Source organism: Scatophagus argus, chromosome 1 (genome assembly GCF_020382885.2).
Source record: "Scatophagus argus isolate fScaArg1 chromosome 1, fScaArg1.pri, whole genome shotgun sequence".
Taxonomy (NCBI): domain Eukaryota; kingdom Metazoa; phylum Chordata; class Actinopteri; family Scatophagidae; genus Scatophagus; species Scatophagus argus.
In genome coordinates this window covers 15,639,573-15,660,411 of record NC_058493.1, presented here as the reverse complement: position 1 = coordinate 15,660,411, position 20,839 = coordinate 15,639,573, and the positions used below count along the sequence as shown (strand labels likewise).

General features: G+C 39.9%; 1 protein-coding gene across 12 annotated transcripts in view; it reads right to left on the bottom strand.

Moving 5' to 3' along the window:
• tcf12 (transcription factor 12) overlaps positions 1–20,839 on the bottom strand; it is a 74,082-nt gene that overhangs the window by 14,971 nt on the left and 38,272 nt on the right. For 10 of the 12 annotated variants that reach the window (XM_046386320.1, XM_046386334.1, XM_046386349.1 and 7 more), the window contains 4 exons: positions 5,530–5,629; positions 4,789–4,928; positions 4,162–4,303; positions 3,900–3,970 (listed from right to left, as the gene is read on the bottom strand). In XM_046386320.1, the coding sequence (XP_046242276.1) occupies positions 3,900–3,970; positions 4,162–4,303; positions 4,789–4,928; positions 5,530–5,629 (453 nt within the window). Of the gene's footprint in view, positions 1–3,899; positions 3,971–4,161; positions 4,304–4,788; positions 4,929–5,529; positions 5,630–10,648; positions 13,208–20,839 lie in introns of those variants that run through there. The other 2 variants (XM_046386386.1, XM_046386392.1) reach the window with 2 other exon arrangements.

The window sequence follows — 20,839 nt, the reverse complement described above, 5'->3', positions numbered from 1 at the left end:
CCTGTCAGGGATATCATAAAAATGCTCAGTGGATACATATGAGCCATTAGTCATCTTTGCTCATAACACAGCCTTAGCAAAAGTAACCATAAATAACATTCACTTTGATGTCCCGCTCTGTATCTACTTCTGTGAGTCAACTGTGGGTAAACATCAACACCAAGAGAAAAAAATACTGTATATCTGAACAGGAACTTTCATTCTCTTTATTAATGTGGTTGAATTAGGGAATGTGAATCAAAATTTTTAAAAATTAAACAGGGGTGTACTCCATCAAAAGCTCAGCCCCGAACTTTTGTCCAGGTCAGACCACATACCGGCTAATGATCACCAGTTTTTTTTCTGGAATATAATTGAATAAGACATGCTTGTAACATACAATAGCAGAGCAATTTAACATTAGTACAGTACTTGTACATGTAACACAGCTTGGTACACTTACAAATGTTCCTGGCAAATTCTATGATGTTTGTGTATCTCTGATGGCTATGTGTAATCTCCTGTGTTTGTCTAAATTCTGCCAATGTATTTTATTTTGCTCTCTGAATATACATTTACCTATGAACTCTATAAAATATGAGCTCTTTAGAAACTCATTATGATTTTGGTGCCCATTTGTGTAGCAATTTCTTGTACTGTCACTGAATTAAAACTGGAGTTCAAAGTAGTAAAAGCAGTAATAGAAGTAGAAGTTTTTATAAATTTCAAATTCAAATTCAAATTCATTAATCACATCAATAACAGGAACAGGAAAAAAGATAACTATATCTAAAAATGTACATATCTTAATGCATGTTTAACAGGTTAAAATAAGGTTAAGTTGTGAAGATGACCTGTAGTTAAGAGGCTGGTGCAGTAACTGCTTCAATTAAAATACCACATGACTAAAATCAGAGTTTTCTGTTTCTGAAATGAAACGAATAACATCCCAATGGTTACTTGTACAATTGCAATTTTATGGAGGAGATGTTTGTTTTTCACTTGTATAGAAAGCCACGCATGTTATTATTCCTCTGTGTCTTTAAAAAGTGCAAACGCCCAGCCTGGAAACCCCATTAAGCAAACCACAATAAATCTTAGGGGCTGCATTTCAACCTGCACCAGATATTGTATTGGAAATATACATCAGAATCTAGTATGATCAAACTGGTGTTTATTTTTGAGTATTTTATAAATTCTCTAAAGAGGACAGCTAGGGCGAATGAGCGTTTTCTACATGAATCTTCAAGTTGAGTTTGCATTATAGTTATATTTCTACATTAACAGACAGTTCAGAGGAACAATAGTGTGTCCATGCATCCTTTGCTAAATTACACTGAGGTCACTGCGTTTTAGACTGGCATGTCATTGGCATGTCAATTGTGAGGCAAAGAGGAGATTACCTCTTCAGAACTTCCACAGGGATTTCATTTGTTTAAACAAATGCTGGATTAAAGCACAAACACATCTCTGATTTTTTCCCCCTGTAATAAGAGGATATTGTGCCATAATGGAACGTATCTCAGAGAACTCAGGGTATTACTGGGGGATCCTTACTAATTAGCAGAGTGAAAAAAAAGCAGATCCACAGAGATTTCTCCTCCAAGTTAGGATCAAATTGAGCTTGCATGAAAGTGTTTGACTTCTGTAGGGATGACAGAGTGCAGCCATTATTAATAATCTCCTTATTCAATCTTGATCTCTGGGCTTTAGTTTTTCAATCAACTTGGAGTATCAGGACAGAGGTTTCACTGAAGTGTGTCACAGAGTGTGGAGGAGGAGGGACTGACGGTTGTCTACACAAGGAGGAATGGCTATTTATGCTTTTCTGCACTTTGAGAGAGCACAGCGCTTGTCTCAACTCAGCATTTTCACTCTTAGACAATTTGGTCAAAACCTAAGGAGGATTAAACAGCGTGGGCATCACGGTGTTGGGAACCAATAAGACTCTAAACACATTTCCAAATATTTCTTAGATTCTGAAAAAAGCAAGCTGTTTATAACCGTGACTTCTGACCTGACAATATATGACTTTCTATTCTTTTCACTCACTGGCTACTAGCACTGCTTTCAAAGTGAAACATGGCTCATTTTACTGGAATAAATGAAGCTCCGCCTCATCATCAGTTACGCTCCCGCAGGCGGCATGGGGCCAATAAGCACGGCCAATTTAAAAGGGAGGAGAACAAAAGCTCTACAAAGGGCGGCCCGTGGAGTTGAGCCATAGCAGTTATAAACTCCCCTGTGCCCCCTGCTCCATCCACCCACCCCCACCCCAGTCCAACCGTGTCCATTTCACTGCAGCTTTGTCATGCTAATAGGATTGAGTCTGCAAATATAAAGGACATAATTTGTTATTACCATCCCTAAACTCTGATATTTCGTTTTTTACACTTCTAAGAAATATTCCTCCTGAAAGCACAGCTTGTGCTGTGGTGTGTGAAATTGCACTGCAACGAAAATTCAAATACCAATATGTCAATATAGTATAAAAGAGATTTTTGGTGAAATTTGAAGGTTTAGATTCTTAAAATCAAAAGCACTCTGTGATAAAAAAAGAATTTTAAACAAACGCCCAATCTGTGTACACTGAAAGACAGAAATATAATCCCAGGGAAAGAATAATTACTAGATGGTCTGAGGACCTTTGAAAGGAACTAATGTGATAAGTAAATATTCTTTTTATTTAAGATTATGTACAATTCATGACACTGTCATTTTGCTCAGTTAAAAGAGTTGCTCTCTGTGTTTCAGCTCTACACTCTGCATGTCTTCTGCCCATTCAATAAATGTTTAGGTTCAAGGTTAAATTTGAACCTAGTAGACAGCTCCTCTTAGACTTCCATTTTTTTTTCAGACAGAGTGAAGTTGTCTTTTCAGTCAGACTTGGAAACAATTTTTGTATCACGGCTAGACAGTGTTGTCCTTACTGCTAAATACAGTTTCTCTTTTACTGTAACTTTGATATGGTGGATACTGAATCTTTGGTAACCAATAGATCCTCCATCAGCTGACATGTAAACAACTGTAAGACATTTCTTTCCACTGAAAACCCCTGTTAGCTACAGCAAATTTAACACTTACTACAATACATTAGAGGATGTAACAGATATCCAGTGCTGGTTTTTCCAAAGTGAAGTGTAATCCACTGGCTTTAGAAGTATTTTCAATATACAAGTCCCTTTCTTGAATACTCTTAGTTTAAGCCCACAATTATCCAGGCTTAGGCCAAAAACAACTACAAACATGTCCTCGGAGCTTTTTTTAATCAGCAGTCAGTATAGCACTTAATTCCCTCCATGATTACCGAGGTCACCTTCTTTAGAGAGAGAAATGGATCATTATTCTATTTAGTAGAGGATTCTGAAATGATTTTGAGAGTGTGGCTACACAAAAGTTGAGTATCACAACCTGAGAGGATATGAGGAGATATGCAGTGATTTATGTGTTGCTGACAGTAAATGCTTAAGCCAGATTGAGTGTTTACATGTGTACGAGCATCCTAGTTATGATTGGGTTTTTGGAGCATGTGTTATGTGTAAACACCATATCTCGGTATTAAAGATATGGATATGCTGGATATGGATATGCTACTCTGAGTGCCCAAGAAGAGACCAGGACACTGTGTCTTGTCAACACCTTAGATTGTGAGAAATTAGGACATCCAGACAAAGCTGCAAAAAGGTTTTCAGAAACTTGGAAAGTGTTACAACCATGTATACAGGGATATGAATAACTGGGTTTGTACATGTAAACATCATGTCCTGAATAATATCAAAACAAGGAAAAGTGCACATGGAACACACTGATATTTAATAGCTGCCATCTCTGTTTAAAATCTAAATCTTTAGTTCACTTTCTACATGGTTAGCTGGTAAAATAAACAGAAGTCCAAATTTAAACGTGGGGTTGTAGCTCACCGAGGCTAAAGCCTTCCCCAGTGCATCTCCAGTCTGTGAGCTTCCAGTGGCGTTCCCCCGATTTGCAGCAGCTAAGGAAACACAGAGGGAGGCTTTGTAACAGCAAACTCAGACAAATGAAGAGCGGTCACGGTACACAATACAGCTGTCCAACTGCCTGACTCACTACTTTTTACAGAATGGATGTTCAGCAGTGTTTACATCAGGGGCACTGAATTAGCAATTCTGTGCAGGTAGCTGAACTGTTAACATGAAAACGTACCCATGACCCCATCGGCTGCACTGGCGGACGGGGTGTGCGCTGCTGTGACGAATGGTGAAGTGCTGGTGTTGCTTCGGTGGAAGCTGGACATGGGAGGAAGACTGGCATTGATGTCTGGAGAGACTGAGTGTGCGGGGTAATTCTGGAAGATGAAAAACAGAAACGTTCTATTTTTAGTACCAAATGTGTATGCATGTGTGTGAGAAAGAAAGAGCTGATTTATTCTCTGAGTCTATATTCTCATTTGACAACTCGCAGGCTGTGATGAAGCCAAAGTTACTGGGTGGGTGGGAGGGGTGGCAGAGATAAAGAGGGCAGGCAGCATCTGCAGGCTCCCTGTCATGCCTAGCCAGCTGAGGGCAGGCAGGCGAACAAGACCAGATCAAACACTGACACAAAGAGGGTCAGCAGTGTCTTCACTGATAGTAACCAGAGAGCAACTTAAGATGCACCCACCCACACCAACTGGGCTGAGCTGGTGGAAGGCTGAAAAGAATTAACGTGCTACATGTGCTTAACAATACACATTAGTTTACTTATGTAAGTGTGATGCAAAACAGAGTTACTAACAATCATTTATCACCTGTTTATATGCTGAGGTATCACTCGCTGAGAGGTGCTGCTTACCAAACGGTCATGTGAGTGCAGGCTGCTGTAGTTTCCTGACTGTGGCATGTGAGATGAAGATCCTGCGAGCATCCCTCCATAGCCGGGCTGACTGATCCCATTGGACGAATTCCAGGGGTCAGATGAACTGTGGGTACCATCTAAAGATGATAAAGGAATCATTTGAGCATATTTATTGTGTAGAACATACACTTCAGCTTTGACACAGTGCCAGGAGGTGGCAAACCTTCAACACTATTAAAACTTGGGGTCATCCACATCAAGGAGTGCTTTTTTAAAATTCTTTTATTTATTTATTTATTTTTGCTCTTGGGACTGAATCATGATCCTTGCTGTAAACACAGCTGAGATAACACAAAGTTGAAACAAACACAGAAGTCTGTTTTTATGTCTAGATTTAGGAGTCAATCACACTCAATACTTTACAATATTACTCAGTGTGCTAAAAAAAACATTTTTTTGGCAATATCTACTGACTTACCAGACAACATCTCTGTATTGAGAGTAGTAGCACAATTATAACTGCCACAAATATAAAAAATATGATTAACAAACTGATTTTTGCGTATCACAGACTAACAAACTGTAATACGCAGATGCTACTAATTCTAGAACAGGAAAAAATACAATACAACAACATAATTTTGAAACCTGTAGTGCAAGAGCCACTGAGAACGAAAACATGATGAACTTCTGCAGATTCTCTGAATAGTAAACACGCAAACTTCCTTTCAAACTTACCAAAGAAAGTGCTTGCAAACATACTGCTGGAGGGTTTAGGAGAAGAGTAAGATGGTGAATCTCTGTTGAAGTCCTCTGAGTTTGGAGATGGTGCGTACACCTGCCATGACAACATAAATGCTATTAGTAAGATTCACCTACGACTCACCGAACAGCAAAGCATTGTGGGCTCTGTCCAGTTGATTTTGTGACGAATACAGATGCACGGCTGTTACACATAGTATCGCCAAGTACCATGTTCCCAAAATCTAAAATCTGTCAGTAAGTGAACACTTTCAACACCAGTAATATATGCGAGTATGTGATCTCTCACACGCACAAGTAAAAACACATGTAGTGAAGATCGGGCCCTGAAACCACAAATGTGCACACACTTTAATGACTAGCAAGCAATCAAGCTCATGAAGGGAGGAGTGGATTATCAGGGGTATTTGCATTTCAGATCAACTCAACCTCTAATGGAAGTATAATGATACCCGCTTACATGCATAGACTAAACGCCTGGCAAATTACAGCATTCCCAGAGAGACAGAAATCAAATAAGTGGTACAAAAACAGCTTGCTTTGCTTTCTTTGTATTTGTACCTGCAGGCTGGTGGTGGTAGTGAAAGGAGAGGCACAATGGGCATGCTGTTATACAGCTGTGTGTGTGCCAAACTAGGGCGGGAGGATCAAAGAGATTGAAGGCCAAACATCAGTGATGTGGTCTCTGACTTCATCCACTCCAGATGGAGGGAAAGAGGGTGAGGGAGAAAGACAGAGCACGAGGGTAGAGAGAAGAGAGGGAAGGTCTGAACAAATTCTCCCTCCCACAGACAGGTGCTGGATGACCCCACCATCGTGTAACACTAATCAGATCCAGACCTTCAAGCTAGATTCCACCTGCGCACTTCCAGCCCCTGTACCATACATTGCAAGATAAATGGCCACAAATCGCACTTGGATGTTGGCATTGAGAAAGCTCACTAAGAGGGGTTTGTAGTGCCTGCGGGTGTGGTGATGGCCACAAAGGTTATTTACTTGCTTAAGTCGTTTTATGACATAGTACTGATATGTCACACAACCAAAGCACATAAATTCAATCACCCGCTCACACACACAGCACACATGTGAACATAATATCAATATAGCGAGACTCAGGGCTGTTGGGCTTTGCTGAGTGAGCTGGACTCTGGCGTGTTGTTGTCTGGGTGTGTAATTAAAGTGCTGTGGGAGGGGTGGGGCTCTCGTGGGTCCTCTGGCTTACACATGTGACCAGGGTTGATAGTGGCTCCATGGACATCTCAGGTTAGCCTCACACAGGAGTCTGGGCTTTTGTCTTTTGCCTCTGTCAGATGTTCAATGGGCAGCATATGGCAACGGATAATGCTAATTGTCCTTTTTACCCTGGGCTAACCAGTCAAAGCATTAATAAACCATCCCTAACACTGGGTGCCTCATTCCGCCAGCCTATGGAAGAGAGGGCCCGCCTGGGTTTCTTTTTACAAGGCCATTAATTAAAAGCCGTCACTCACACGGATCAGCACACCAACACAGACCTATACCAGTTGTTTGAGCATCAGTGGGTATCTTTTATTAAAAAAATAAACTCCCATCTGTACCCGATCTTTCACCATTGTTCACACATCGTGAAGCTAAGGCTCACTACCATAAGATTATCAATAAAATCTGTTGCGGTTGCATTTAGTTCACTTTACTTTAAAGCTTCTGATGCATAAACACTCCATCAGGAGAAAAATTAACAGGATACTGCATAAAAAAACAGTTTGGACAAATTTAGATAATGATAAAAATGTATTTTCTTTCCTCTCAGTAATAGTCTGATGGCTACAACTAACTAGGAAAAACACTAAGGCAAACAATGAAATGCTAATTTAACCCCTGATAAGTGAATGCTGAGCTATGAGGATTTATGATTTAAGGTAGTGATGGCAGAAACAGTGAGCTGCTGGCAAATAATACCTCACTTCAGATAAAAAGATGCTGTATTTGAGTCACTGGTTCAGTTCTGTAACTTGACTGTGGCTTTCAACAGCACTCAACTGAGAACTGAATATATCCTACACACCTTGTCTCCAAGCCTGTGGTACCTGCCTTTGAACTTCTCGCCACACCAATCAAAATATCAAATGTTAAAATACAAGCCGTTGACTTACACTAAGGATGTAACATAATAACAGGGAAGGAAGGGAAACTACGAAAAAAAGCAGGCTAATGGCCAAGAAGCCTGAAGAAAAAAAAAAAGAGTTCAAACGCACTCTTAATGGCATGTCCTGTTTTTGTGCTGTATGTCATTATTTGGAATCAAACTATATCTCTGGGGCATTTTGTTTCAAGTCCAAATTTTACACTCTTACAAGGCTTAGTGTGCACAACAGACACAATGCCTCTTCAAACTACTGCTCAGCTTGGCCTGCTTGGACAGGCGTCGTTCAACATTTGTGTGTGATACCTGCCAAAGCTTGTTTTTTTTTTTTGTTGTTGGATTTTTTGGGGAAATAAGGGCTCAGTATTTCCGTGAATAATACTGGGACATTAAAACTGCAGTTGTGTTTTTATAGATGAAGTTAAGGTTAATACGAGGGATGTTTTAAGCAAACGCAGATGTTGCTATGAGCTTGACAGGAACGTTTCACACTTATTTGGTTGAGTTTGAAAAATACTTCACTCACAAAAAAATCATTTGTGCTAGGATGTTAAAATTTCTTTACAGAGCACTTTTACAGTTATTAAAAATTTCGAGAACCAGTTCAGTGTACTGACATGGAACTGGAATATAAAGAAGCAAATGTAAACGCATGAATACTTTTAAGTCTTAGACATACAACAGTTCATGAGAACGAACACAACAGAATAAAACAGAATAACAGATTCTAATGCGTCATCAATCCAATCATTCACCTTGCAATATTTTACTAACCAAATTCAAAGAACATAAATTTTAAAAACTTTAGGCTGTCCTATAATAGAAACATTTAATAGAAGATCTCGCGTGTTTGATTTTCCTCGTCTTAAGCAAAGCAGTAACAAGTTTTATCCTAGTGCACATTCTGACGGCAGAGCAGCCAACTGGGAGTCAGGTCCTCTAAAAATAGAGCAACCACACTGCAGAATAAAACCTTCCAGTCGTTAATACCACAAAAATTTGGTTTCGGCATTAATGTGACCTCATTTACTATTCACAGCACGTGCACTGTGTACACAGTATATAATAGTTTGACACAAACACACAAACACACACCAACCCAACCACCACTCTGATTTTGTGCTGCACCCGCACCTAAGCAGGCATGCTTCAGTGCATGTGCAACACATGTGTAAGGATTAGCTTCTGGTGACGAGTTCACCTGTACAAAGCGTGGTAGAACCTGTTGCACCACGAAACAACAACAGGCACGTCCCACCTTAAAGAGCACATGTTGTCTCTTTGTGTTTTTGCTATTTTCAGATCTGATCTAATTTTATGACATTCCACCGGAGATGGGGAAGTTTTCTGAAGTAAAACAAGCCGCCCAAAAGGTCTAACAATCACTGCAGGGCTTTCACTTCTATTTTTTCTTTTTCATTAATGGGCAACGGAAGAAAGATCAGTGAGTTGCTCCATCTGTATTGGTTCCGTGCCACCAGCTCACAAGCCAATGGCCCACTGTGAATTCTCCCACTGCTCCAGATGGTGAGTCTGCTATGCAACTCTGCATTTTAACAAATTAATGTGAATCAAGTTGATGCAAAGAATGAACACCATCTTTCTTTTTCCTTGCAACAAAAACAGAAAAAATAGTTGGTGATTATTTAACAAGTGCTTTTGATCATAACTTTGGTCCACATGCTATTAATTTTCTCCCCATCGCCAACTGTACAAGCCTGTTAATACTTAATATAAAAAAAGATCAAAGTCATCTTTGTGCAGTGGGAACAAAGAGGAAATGCTGTAATGGGTTATGAGGAAAGTTGAAACACAAGCTTCAGCAAGATGACCTTTTTCAATACAATATCATAAAAAGAGTAACCTCTTTAAATTCAACTCATGTGCCCCTTATGTAATAGTGAAAATAGCACAGGCAATGACAGGTGGAAATCTGCCTGAGTAATTTGCTTATGACAGGATCATTACTTAAGGATTACTGAAATACACTACAGAGCTCATTCAGCCATTGTCAGGACAGTGTCCTTGAGCAGGTTCATAACCCCAGTGGATTGCTTTTAACAATAACATTCACTATAAAAAAAACTTATTACTACTTATTTATTTCAAAACAGCAAGTTCTAAAAACATTCTGCAACACAAGCACAACTCATCTTTTACATCAATAACAGTAAAAACTCAGTTCCATCAAGTCCAAGTGCAGAGCGTGTGCACCAGCACACTCAGATTTGTCTATTTACAAGTACAGTACTAGCACAGAAAACATTTTCAGAGTTAACAAAAATCAAAGAGGTCATTACATAGAAGTTCAGAAATCACATTAGGCTCCCTGTGGTGTCAAGAATGCCAATGTGATTAAAAACAGATGGAATAACAGCAACACTGGTGCTTGGAGCTCAATCTGCAAACAGGAAAGTCTAACCTCAACAGGCAGCCTCTTTCCCTTAATCATTCCCAGACTCCCACTTGTTATTATTTCAACCCAGTCTCGGAGCTGAAGCAACCAGCCAGTAAAAATAAATTCAAAGCTGCAAAAAACTTTTTTTTCTGCCACACAGTTTCATTCTGAGTGTGAGTAAAAGTTTTTATGTGCCGCCTATAGAATATTTACTTGTTTGTATACCACTGACAGTAGCATAAAAAGTGTGCAAAAATGAGTTTTAAAACACTTGAATTGCGTTATTAAATTGTACTAACATGCAGTTTTAACTGATGTAATGGAAAATCAGAGAAGAGCCATGGGCACATGCATTCAAACATAGACACACACAGGAACACAGCGCTTTCATCTTAAAATGAATAAAGTACAAAAATTACAGACACAAAGACAGTCAGATGGACACGCAGACTGAGACCGACAGCCAGAGTCACACGCGCGCACACACACACACACACACAAATGCACATACACACACACATTTCTTTCAGTTCTTCTCTGTCCAGCACACACACATTCCCAAAGAGACTACTCACCGATTTCCCGTTGTAGTAATACATTAAAGAGTTACTGCCCATTCCAGGGACAGGGTAGGCGCAGTACATTATAACTTGAAGAGTTTAGGTGATAAAGGTACACTACAGCAACACACTGGCTTTCTCTCTAGACATACATCCAGACCGTTCAAAAGGGACTAATAATTCTTCCAGTACTGGCCTCCACACACGACCCACTCAGAGGAAACTTATGCAAAGCAGGACTGTACCATTCCACACTGTGGGAAGGGGTGGCTGTCAGAAGGGAGTGGCTCATGTGGTACATCCCTCTCTTAAGCCTCTAAGTGCTGAGGCTAAGAGGAAAAGGACGAGGGGGAAGGGAGGCAACGGGGAGGTGGGTTTAAAAAAAGATAAAGGGAAGTGGGTGGGACAGAAAACAAATGTGTGAGCGGATTTAGAAAGAGAGGAAAAAAAATTAATTCCAGGCATGAAAAATGCAGATTTTCTGCAGGGGAACCCCAACAAACTGGAACTAAAATAATTTAATTCTAAGCAGAATTTTATTAATACATGTAAACAAAAGCCGACCAAATGAGTGAGCCTGTTCTCTTCCACACATTTTAATCCCGAGTGTCTAATCTGTTTTGTTTTGAGATGATTAAATGAGTGAACAGGCAGTGAAGTAAAATATGGCTTTTGTAAGAACACAACCATCTGGCAACACATTTTACCTGTTCCCACACATGGCTCATGCACCATTTAGGAGTCATTAGCGAGAGAAAGCGAAGGCTCAACATGTAAGAAAAAGAAACCGTTCAAATCCAAGAACCCAGTTAATGAGAGGGGAAAAAAACAGCTTATGTATGAAATGTGAAATATGAGCGTTTTGGTGCTGGCACAGAGAGACCTTTAGCTGAGAGGTGGCGGTAAACACAGAGTTGTAAAGCATGCAACAGCTGCAAAGGGGTTGGCTCATGACGTCGTAACATGAAAATAATGCTCTGTTTCCTAAACCCTGGGGGCCTCAGACGGGTGTGGATGTGGGTGTGAGTGTGGTGTTAGGGTTTACCGTCATTGCAAGCCACACAGCTCCCCGTGACCTTTATCGTGTGGGAGGAGGGGGAAGAGGGGAGAGCAAAGGAGAGGAGAAGAAAGGACAGGTAGGAGAGGATAGATGCCATACTGCAGTGAGAGCCCTGTCTGTACAGTCTGACTGAAGCCTTTCATGTCTACCACTCGAAGCTTCCTGGACTAAGCACAGGCCTATGGACTCATTGAGAACATTATTGTCACAGAAAGATGAAAGCTTCCACTTCCCTAAGAAAACTAGGCCTTTATTATGCTTTTCCTTTTAGTACTGTTATTATTTATCCCCCTTTCTTCTCTGGGACTCTTTCAAACTCATCCAAAACACTGGCTCTACATGCGGTTACTGCTTTCTATCTGGCGCTGTTTCAAGTTGATGCTTTAAGGAAAAATGGTAATGATAGGAGTGTTTGAAGGGGTCTAAAACAAGTCCAGACACACAGTACGGTGTTTTGTGAGGAAAATACATGAAAGCAGAAAGAAATGGGAACCAATTTGGGAAATCATGCACACATATCATACCAGCGCTGTCTGGCTCAGAACACTGCCAGATCATTTCTCTTAATACTGACTCTGCATGAGAAACAGCAAAAATATCTGCGTTTCAAGTAGCGGAGAGGCTTCACAATGAAAACAAAATGAATCCGTGAACATTTATCACACTTGATATTACAAAAAACAGTTTACATCAGTCCAGGACAGAGGTGGAGGGAAAGAGATGAGGCAAAGATAGTGTGAGAGATGTTAAAGACGGGAGCATGTGTTGTAGAATCAGTGGGAAGTTAGTTATTGTAGTTTGGCCCACTGATTTGTTGAACAACACGGTCAACTGTTGGAAGTGCAGCAGAGGCTGTGACACACAGATGATGTGATGGAGGTAGTTATGGTACAAATGCGGCATTTCCACATTTTGCGTTGAATGTCATTCATTTCCAGAGTCATTAGTCAAATCTGAACACATGTGACACACGTACATTCACACACACACACACCCACAGACAGACACAGACACAGTGGCCTTTTTACTTTCCGAGAACAACGTTATCTAAGATGTGCCTAAATTATTAGCTTGGAAACTTATATTCCTGGAACAACGACACTCATTCATACACAGATGTTTGTACAGTGCTGACAATCTGTGGACACTGACAAAAAAGTCAGCAACTGAAAACTGTGCCTGGGGGATAAGAGGGACTGTTTAAAACCCCCTGGTGTAGGAGATGGTGGCTCAACTCCACCCAACTGTTCACCTCTCTACTGACACTCGAATCTTCACAAGGTGCTTTTCTTGGGATTTGTTTGGGTGTTGAAAAACACAGAGCAAATCCACAGGCTGAGGTCACCCCCATCTCACTCCTGTGGATTTAGCAATGAAGTCATCAGACAGGAAGATTGTTTCCTATAAGAAGCTCTGGTTCTAATTAGAGAGGGCTGACTCGGGGAGTGGGGGGGCATGCGAGGTTCAGACCCCCACCTTCCCAAACTCCTTACTGTAACATGAATGAACTGATTTTAAGACAAAAATAATTTTTTTTTTCAGGAACTTTTACTGACCTCCTTAAAACCACACGAAATGAAATTTAACACCTGTTTCACAATCTAAATGTAAGACGGAAAAGTGCGGGAACGATAAGGCCTAGGATTATTATTGTTACATCATGTTTTTCTCAGTGCTTCCCAGCAGTATATAACAATGATTTCTAATGATGTAACTAATTAAAGTGAGGCATCCTGAACACACACAAGCTGCAGAAAACACACAGATGGATTAACCTATTAAAAATTCTTAATATATTCAAGTTCATTAAAGTTGTTGCTAATGCTAACACTTATAAGATGAAAGGCGAATTAATTTAAATGTTTTTCCTGCTTGCAAAATAATGTTGACAGTTTCTTCTCCTCTGCTTTTTAATGCTAAAAAAAAAAGTCAGTTTAGGCAACACATTAATCAGCTACTAACTCATCACCTCAGATAGACTTACAGATAAATTCCTGTTTTGATTGTACATATATAATATATGTATAATACTAAAAATTTACATCTAACACATACACATCACTTACACCATTGCTTTGTAACTGAGTGAATTGTATCCGTCTCTCCAAGTAAACAGATGCTCCAAGAAAATGTTCCAGCATTTGCTCTGCTAAGTATAATTCAGATTTTCTACTAACTCCTAATCAACTGTGAATCTGTTGGGAAAAGCTAAATCCCACAACACTGAACCGTAATAAGATTAAAAATAATAATAAAGATGATGAAGTAAAAATAATAAATAATAACCAAGTCTCGTTATAAAGCACTTAACCTAAAATAATGTTCAATTGTGCCTCATACAGGTTATATGAGTTAATATTATACAAATTATTAAAAGGCAGAGCAATAATACTTAATAACCACAAATGTGCACTAGCAACTAGAGGTGAATAGAGCAGACTGACCTTCACCCCAAAAAAGCATTTTTCAGCTTTTGTTTCTGACAGTGAAGAGAGAGAGAGATGCAACAAAACTCCCCAGTCAGACTTGAAACGGGGACAGTGCCGTTGACGGTTGCCACCTTAACTCCTGAGCTACAGACCTGCACCAGACTGGCCCAGCTGCATTACATCAGGCCAACGGTACAACATACATGACACATGAAGGTGTCATTAAGACTATGGACTCAATGACAAATAGAACTTTGACTTTATTTCTGTCACAAATCACTGCCATGACACAGTTTCTCTCAGAGAACCAACACATGAGATTCTCTTTCCCTTTCTGTGTCCTTTCTGTGGCAGCTACACCCATCCTACTCATACATGTGATGACAGAATGTGCTTCTACCTGCAGCTGTCACTTTCAAACTTTTATAAAAGTCTCCATAAGAGAGATTTTCCTCATATCAGAAGCCACTCAAAGAAAGTGCTGAGGCTGTGTGAATCCACACTCATTATGCGAAGCAACATTATGAACTTTAATAATTCTGAAATTAAAATTTTGACTTTTGACTGCCATCTACAGATGTTACACAACAATGTCTTTTCTCGCTCTACGTTAGAATTCCACAGCTCTCATAAAGCAGCCCTATAGACCATTATATTCTGGGATGCAGAGCCTACGTTTCAAATCGTGAATTAAAAGAAATAGGCTTTTAAAAAAACGAGTAAAACAAAAGCAACTTCAACTTCAAACCAGCAACTTCATTTGATGTCATGTAAACAAGAAACACAGTCTTTGTATGTGCATGTGTTTTATTTCTACAAATAACCTACAGTTCAAGCTGTGGGAATAGAATTTTTATTTATTTTTGTGGTCTTTGTGACACAAATAGTCACAGTTCCTTTTAGAAAACTATGGACACGCACTGGAACAAGACTTCAATGTTGTGGACAATAATGTCATAAATTACATTACTGTCCAGATGGTGCAAATCATTAGGCAGCAATGTTTTTATATTCCTGTCCAATTTAAGTTTGCTTTGGTGCATGCGTTGCATGCATTGTGTTTTCAATTACGCTTACAAGGCAGCAGGAAGAGAGACACAGACTAATTATTGGGCACAGCAGCACTCAAACCTCAGCTATTCTAACTTAAAAGTCTGACGGCAGTAAATAGATGTAACAAAGCTATTTACTAAATCCACTCTCCAAACAAGAAGAAAGAAACTTATCACATTTGTTGGACATCTGTCCTAAACCATTTGCTAGACAAACTAAACACCCAGAAACCTGAAACTACATTTTTTCTAGACAAAGAAACTCTCATTTGTATTGTTTCACATTGTTGAATAAATGTGACAATGACAATCAGAAGTGCATAAAAGAAACGCGAAGAAGTGAAGGAGAGAGATGGAGAGATAAACACTCAGCTATCCACTGATGGGAAAGAGAGTAAAGTGACTTCCTCACTGGCTTGATTTCAGCTGATTTCAAACGACAGGGAACAGATCTCACCCCATCGCTTGTGAGCCACCAATGACATGGCAGAGGAAATCAGGTTGATTCAAGACAATGGAAAAATATCCAAATATAACACCTACTATTTGAGCAAAGTGTCCCTGTAACGGTTACATCTTTCTATCAGGCAGAAACATCACTTTCATGGCCTTTTACAAATGTAACAACTTCTTTTGGTTGTAACACGGACAGCATGATGGCAAGCTCATTCGTCATCATCACAACTCTGAACTTAAGCTAATTTTTTGTGTGGTATGCCTTGTACGAGAAGAGGACTGCAACTAAAACATAATTGTAAACTTGCCGTTAAGGACCCCAGAGATGACACGCGCTTCCTGTGCTTCAGTGATGTACTTTCTAGGTCACAGCAGTCTGGTGTAGATGGTCTCTAAATAACAAACACTCTACCTTGCTGATTGTTGACAGGCTGCATTCTTGAGCCTGCCAAAGATCTGAAATCAAGGGTTGCATTAATGCCACTCACGCAAGCCCTACATGAATAATTTACAACAGGCCAGAATGTGAGTAATGACTTTAATCTGTGCATTATTTTTGTACTCTTTGTCCTTTTAACTCCTTGTTCTCTCTGCACATGAAAGAGGTCAGGCCTCTGGCTTGTTTGCCTGTTCCATTATCTGCAGCCTTTAATGTCAGTGGTAAATTTCAGCAACCCAAACAAAGATAAACATGAAGCCCAGGGTCCCAGAGGTGGCTGTGACTGTTCAGCATCATCCCTGTCAAACCAAGGGAGTCTATCTAATCATCCATCTGATGAGGCCATCGCTGGGGAAAAAGCTAACTAGGGTCAGGTCAGGTCCTAAAACATTGTTCAACAATTCTATCACTTGCAAATAACATTCACGATCAGTCCTAACAGTCCTGACATGTGGAATACACATCATAAAAACTGTAAAACACACCGCAGTCCCATTCAATCAGTAAACTAACCCACAAAACAGTACACTTTGTATAAATAAATGTACATCTCCACATGCACATAAAACATATTCCAAATCATGAGCAGCACTGCAGGATGTTAAGTTTCAATGCATGAAAAAATAAACTGTCTCACTAGACTCCCATCATGTACAAACGCACAATGAACCTGTGTAGAAAACCTAATACATCAAATCCTTTGTAACTACATTGATATTTAAATGTGAGCAAAATGTTTTGGTTTTTTTTTTCACCAAAAAAGGAAGGATTTTTCTAAAGACATCTGCATCAGGTTACATATTGAGAAAATAAATATCTATTTCAAACTCAATTGTAACAATTGCAATTGTGGAATTTTTAAAACTTTTTTTTAACTGACTTGAGTTGGTTACAGTTTGTGCTGCAAATGGTTTAACAATTTTTAGACATTTGCTGACACTGTTTGTGAAATTCCAGTTCAATAAAAATATGTTAAGCACTGTCATGTAATGTCATGTCTTACATTAACAACAAACAAACCACTGATATAAACAAATCTTTCAGGCACTTAAAAAGACATATAAGTAAGTATAAGTATAAAAAACTGTGAACAAACATTCCGTTGGATTACACATGAACCAAACATACACTACTGTTTTAAAACAATTTGGAAAGTCTGAACTCCTTTCAGACACAAAAACTGTGTTGGCCTCATTATTAACTTAATGTTTTCCTGTCCTGGCCTGCCATGCTTCATCATGCTTGAACCATTATGACACAGGACACAGGGTACAAGGCTCTGTCTAATGACTCATTGACACTTTTAAGAAAAGTCGGCAGACGTTCCAGGATGAAATGGAAAATGCATGCACGTATATACAGTTATATTCTGTAAAACCTTTTCGGTTTAGATGTTAAATGTATTTGTTTGTGTTTTTCCAAATCATAACGCTAAAAATAAAAAAAACATGCAGCTTTATAACATTCTGCTGGGTGCACCCAAAATCTAATTTTGCCGAATGATTTACAATGGCTTACAGTGATCTTTGGCTGTTTACAAAAGGATTTAGTGCTGCATTTCATCCAGTCTATTCATCAAGCTCACTTACTATTGAATGTCCTGACCTGCTGTGGTTCAAAGGAAGACACAAAAAGGAGCTGCTTCCTCAGCAACAGGAACATTAGATCGCTGTTGTAGCACAATATTATGATCTCTTGTCTTTGAGCTGTTAAAAAGGCAGATGGGTGGAGAGACAGAGAAACCTCTTTTGAATGTCATGCACCAGACAGCACTGCAAGGAATATTTCTAGGTCTGAAGATACAGAGCCTAGAGCAGACTTCCTTTCTTGCAGCTCGCACAGTACAAATCTCTCAAAAACAAGGGTGTCTGAGTGATCTGTCAAAAGCAAATGTCAATCTATTTTGTCATCCACACTCAGGGTTCTCGCTTGCAAAAATCCCTGAGGGGAGCTGATCTCAGCCCACCACTTTCTTTCTCTCATCCTGCAGCCGTATCGTCACCAAAGCCAGGGAGAAAGTGTCACATTAAGCGTCTGTGCCTCTGACAAGGGTTTGTAGGGGGGTAAAAAAAAAAAACAAAAAAAAAAACAAAACACTATTTACACAAACAAACTGACATGGGCACGCACAAACACACACACCATGCCCTTGCAGCTTCCCATAAATATCCTACAAGATGCAACTTCCCCCCCACGAGCCACATAACCCTCTCTGTCTTCAACCCTCCTGTCAGACAGGTGCCCACGCAGCTGCCTATCAGCATCCCTCAGTGTGGCAGCCTGTCTGTCCAATGACAACATCTTCTGTCCTTCGCTCTTAGTTTATACAGTCAAATAATGCAAGGAGCTAATTACAGCCAAAGTGTCACAAAAATACCGTTACAAAAATAATCATGCTTGAGCACTTGTTAACCTGTCACATAGGACGGAAGGAAATTCCGGAAATTTGTTAGAAAACATAGTAATTTATATTTCATCCCACTCGACTGTATTTGTCAAACCTTAACACAATGACGAATAATAAGGATTTCTTAGGAATATACATCACACAATCACAACCGCATCTGCAGTATCCCATACAAGCACACATCCAACAGACCACAGAGCAAAGTATGTGTGTGGCTAAGGGAAGAAGGTGTCTGTATATAAGATGAAAAAGCCCTAGAAACATTCAAATGTTTGCAATCACCAGCTGGCCTTTCCAGATAGCCTTCACATCCTGGTGCACTGCAGTGTCAAAACCTAAATGCACAGAGGATGTACTCTCGTAAATATTTTGATTCAGCTCCATCATGTAGTGTACACACACACACACACACACACACACACACACACACACACACACACACACCATGCTTGGACTTGCAACTTTGCCCATGTGATTTGAAACTCACTCTACATTTATTTTTAGACTGAGGAGTGAGAAATACAAGCTTGGAGGAAAAAGGGGATTTGAGAATAAAATAAATAAATAAGAAAATTCCCAGCAGTAGACATAATGATAGGAAGCGTTGTGTTGAATTTTTTTTTTTTTTTTTTTTTTAAATCAAGTTCCTATTCAGGTCTCTGGTGAGGCTCTCACGCTTGCTTACACAAGCAAAAGCTTTCAGTGGCATCTGCAGCTGCATTCATGCTTTACAGGTACACTGCAGGCTCTTCACACAGCTGCCTCTGGCAAAGTGGCTCTGGCTCCAGGTGTGCCTTCCCCTCGACAGTTCTTCAGCACCACCCTCACTATTGCCAGTGTTGGTGCCAGAGACACAAACATGGGTCTTGGCTGATAACCGCCCTTAAACAGACAGCAATCACCCTCTGCAACAATCACTTTGCACATTTTTAGGGCCACAAGCAGCGTTTGACACCATCCAGCGGTTTAAATGCCACCAGACCTCATCTATGCTTCATATATTGCAATCCCAGTATCCTAACACCTCCTAAAAGCTGCTAGACAACCTCCCACTCAAACATTTCCCACATATACCACCTATCAAAAACTGGCTTTATGTTTTACTTGCTCTGTCAGTAGGTTAGAAGGGACCTACAGCCCTTTATTCAACACTCCCATCTTTATTCTTTCAAATAGGATCAAAGACTAACTAGGATAATTCCTCCAAGCTCCAGGCTTTATCTTCTGAGCAGTACTGAGTGACAAGAAGAAGCTGTATTTTATCCCATGCTCTGTCACTGTTTTTCCTCATCTACCATTGTAGAGCTTGATTGTACTCTTATGAGTCACAGAACCGCACCTGCGCCCATGTGTTAAGTACTGACAAATAAAAGCCCAGCGTCCATTTACACAACAAAGAGATGTAACCCGCGAGGTAACCCCCCCCCCCAGTCTGACAAGACCTCAAATATATCACTTACTTAGGAGGAAGGCAGCACACGTTGCTGCTGCTGCTGCTGCCAGAGACTGCTTCTCCTCCTCGTGCTCTGACAAACTTCTTTTCAAATACAAATCCAGAAACAAAACACATGCCAGCCTTTTATGTTCCATGGTCTGTTCCATATTTGATTTCAGAGTAACAGCAGCAGAGGTGACGATTATCAAAGCTCTGAAAGTCAAATCCAGTCTCAGACTCCCTCATTGAAAAAAAAGAAAGAGTTAAAAAAAAAGAAAGAGAAAGAGAAAGAAAGAAATGAAACCCCTTTTATTGTTTAAGGAAAGAAAAGAGTACGATTTTGGTAAACCAGTTGCTTTTTATTAAAAAGAAAAGAAAAAAAAATCATTATCTTGTACCAGTTCTAGGAATTTAAGGCAAGACTGAATAAAACCTTTGCCAATCCACCAGGGTTTTAACAATGAACATCTGACTTACTGATTTATGCATATTAATGTACTCCAACACCCCCTGTCTAAGCGAATGCAAGCTGAGCTCCACACTTCTCTGCATCCTAATGGTTTCTGCTCCACCGGGATCATTACCAATAGAAATTTCAGATATTCTGTGCTATTAATCTCTGTCTGTCCTCCTGTTCGGCTACGTAATGACTAATTAAACATCAAAAGAGCAGAGCTGGGGATCCGCTCTGACAGCCTCTCTTCCTCCCAGGAGAGGCCGTGAGGAGGCTAGACTGTGACAGGGCAGCACTGAAAATCAATCACCCCGAGGTGCACCCGTGTACGGGAGAACATACACACACACATTAATGCATGTATACACACACACACTCACACGTAACCACAAACATGTACAGAAAGATGTGCCCTATGGAGACATTTGCATACTAATATTAAAAAACAAGCATGTAAACAACAAACACTGAAAG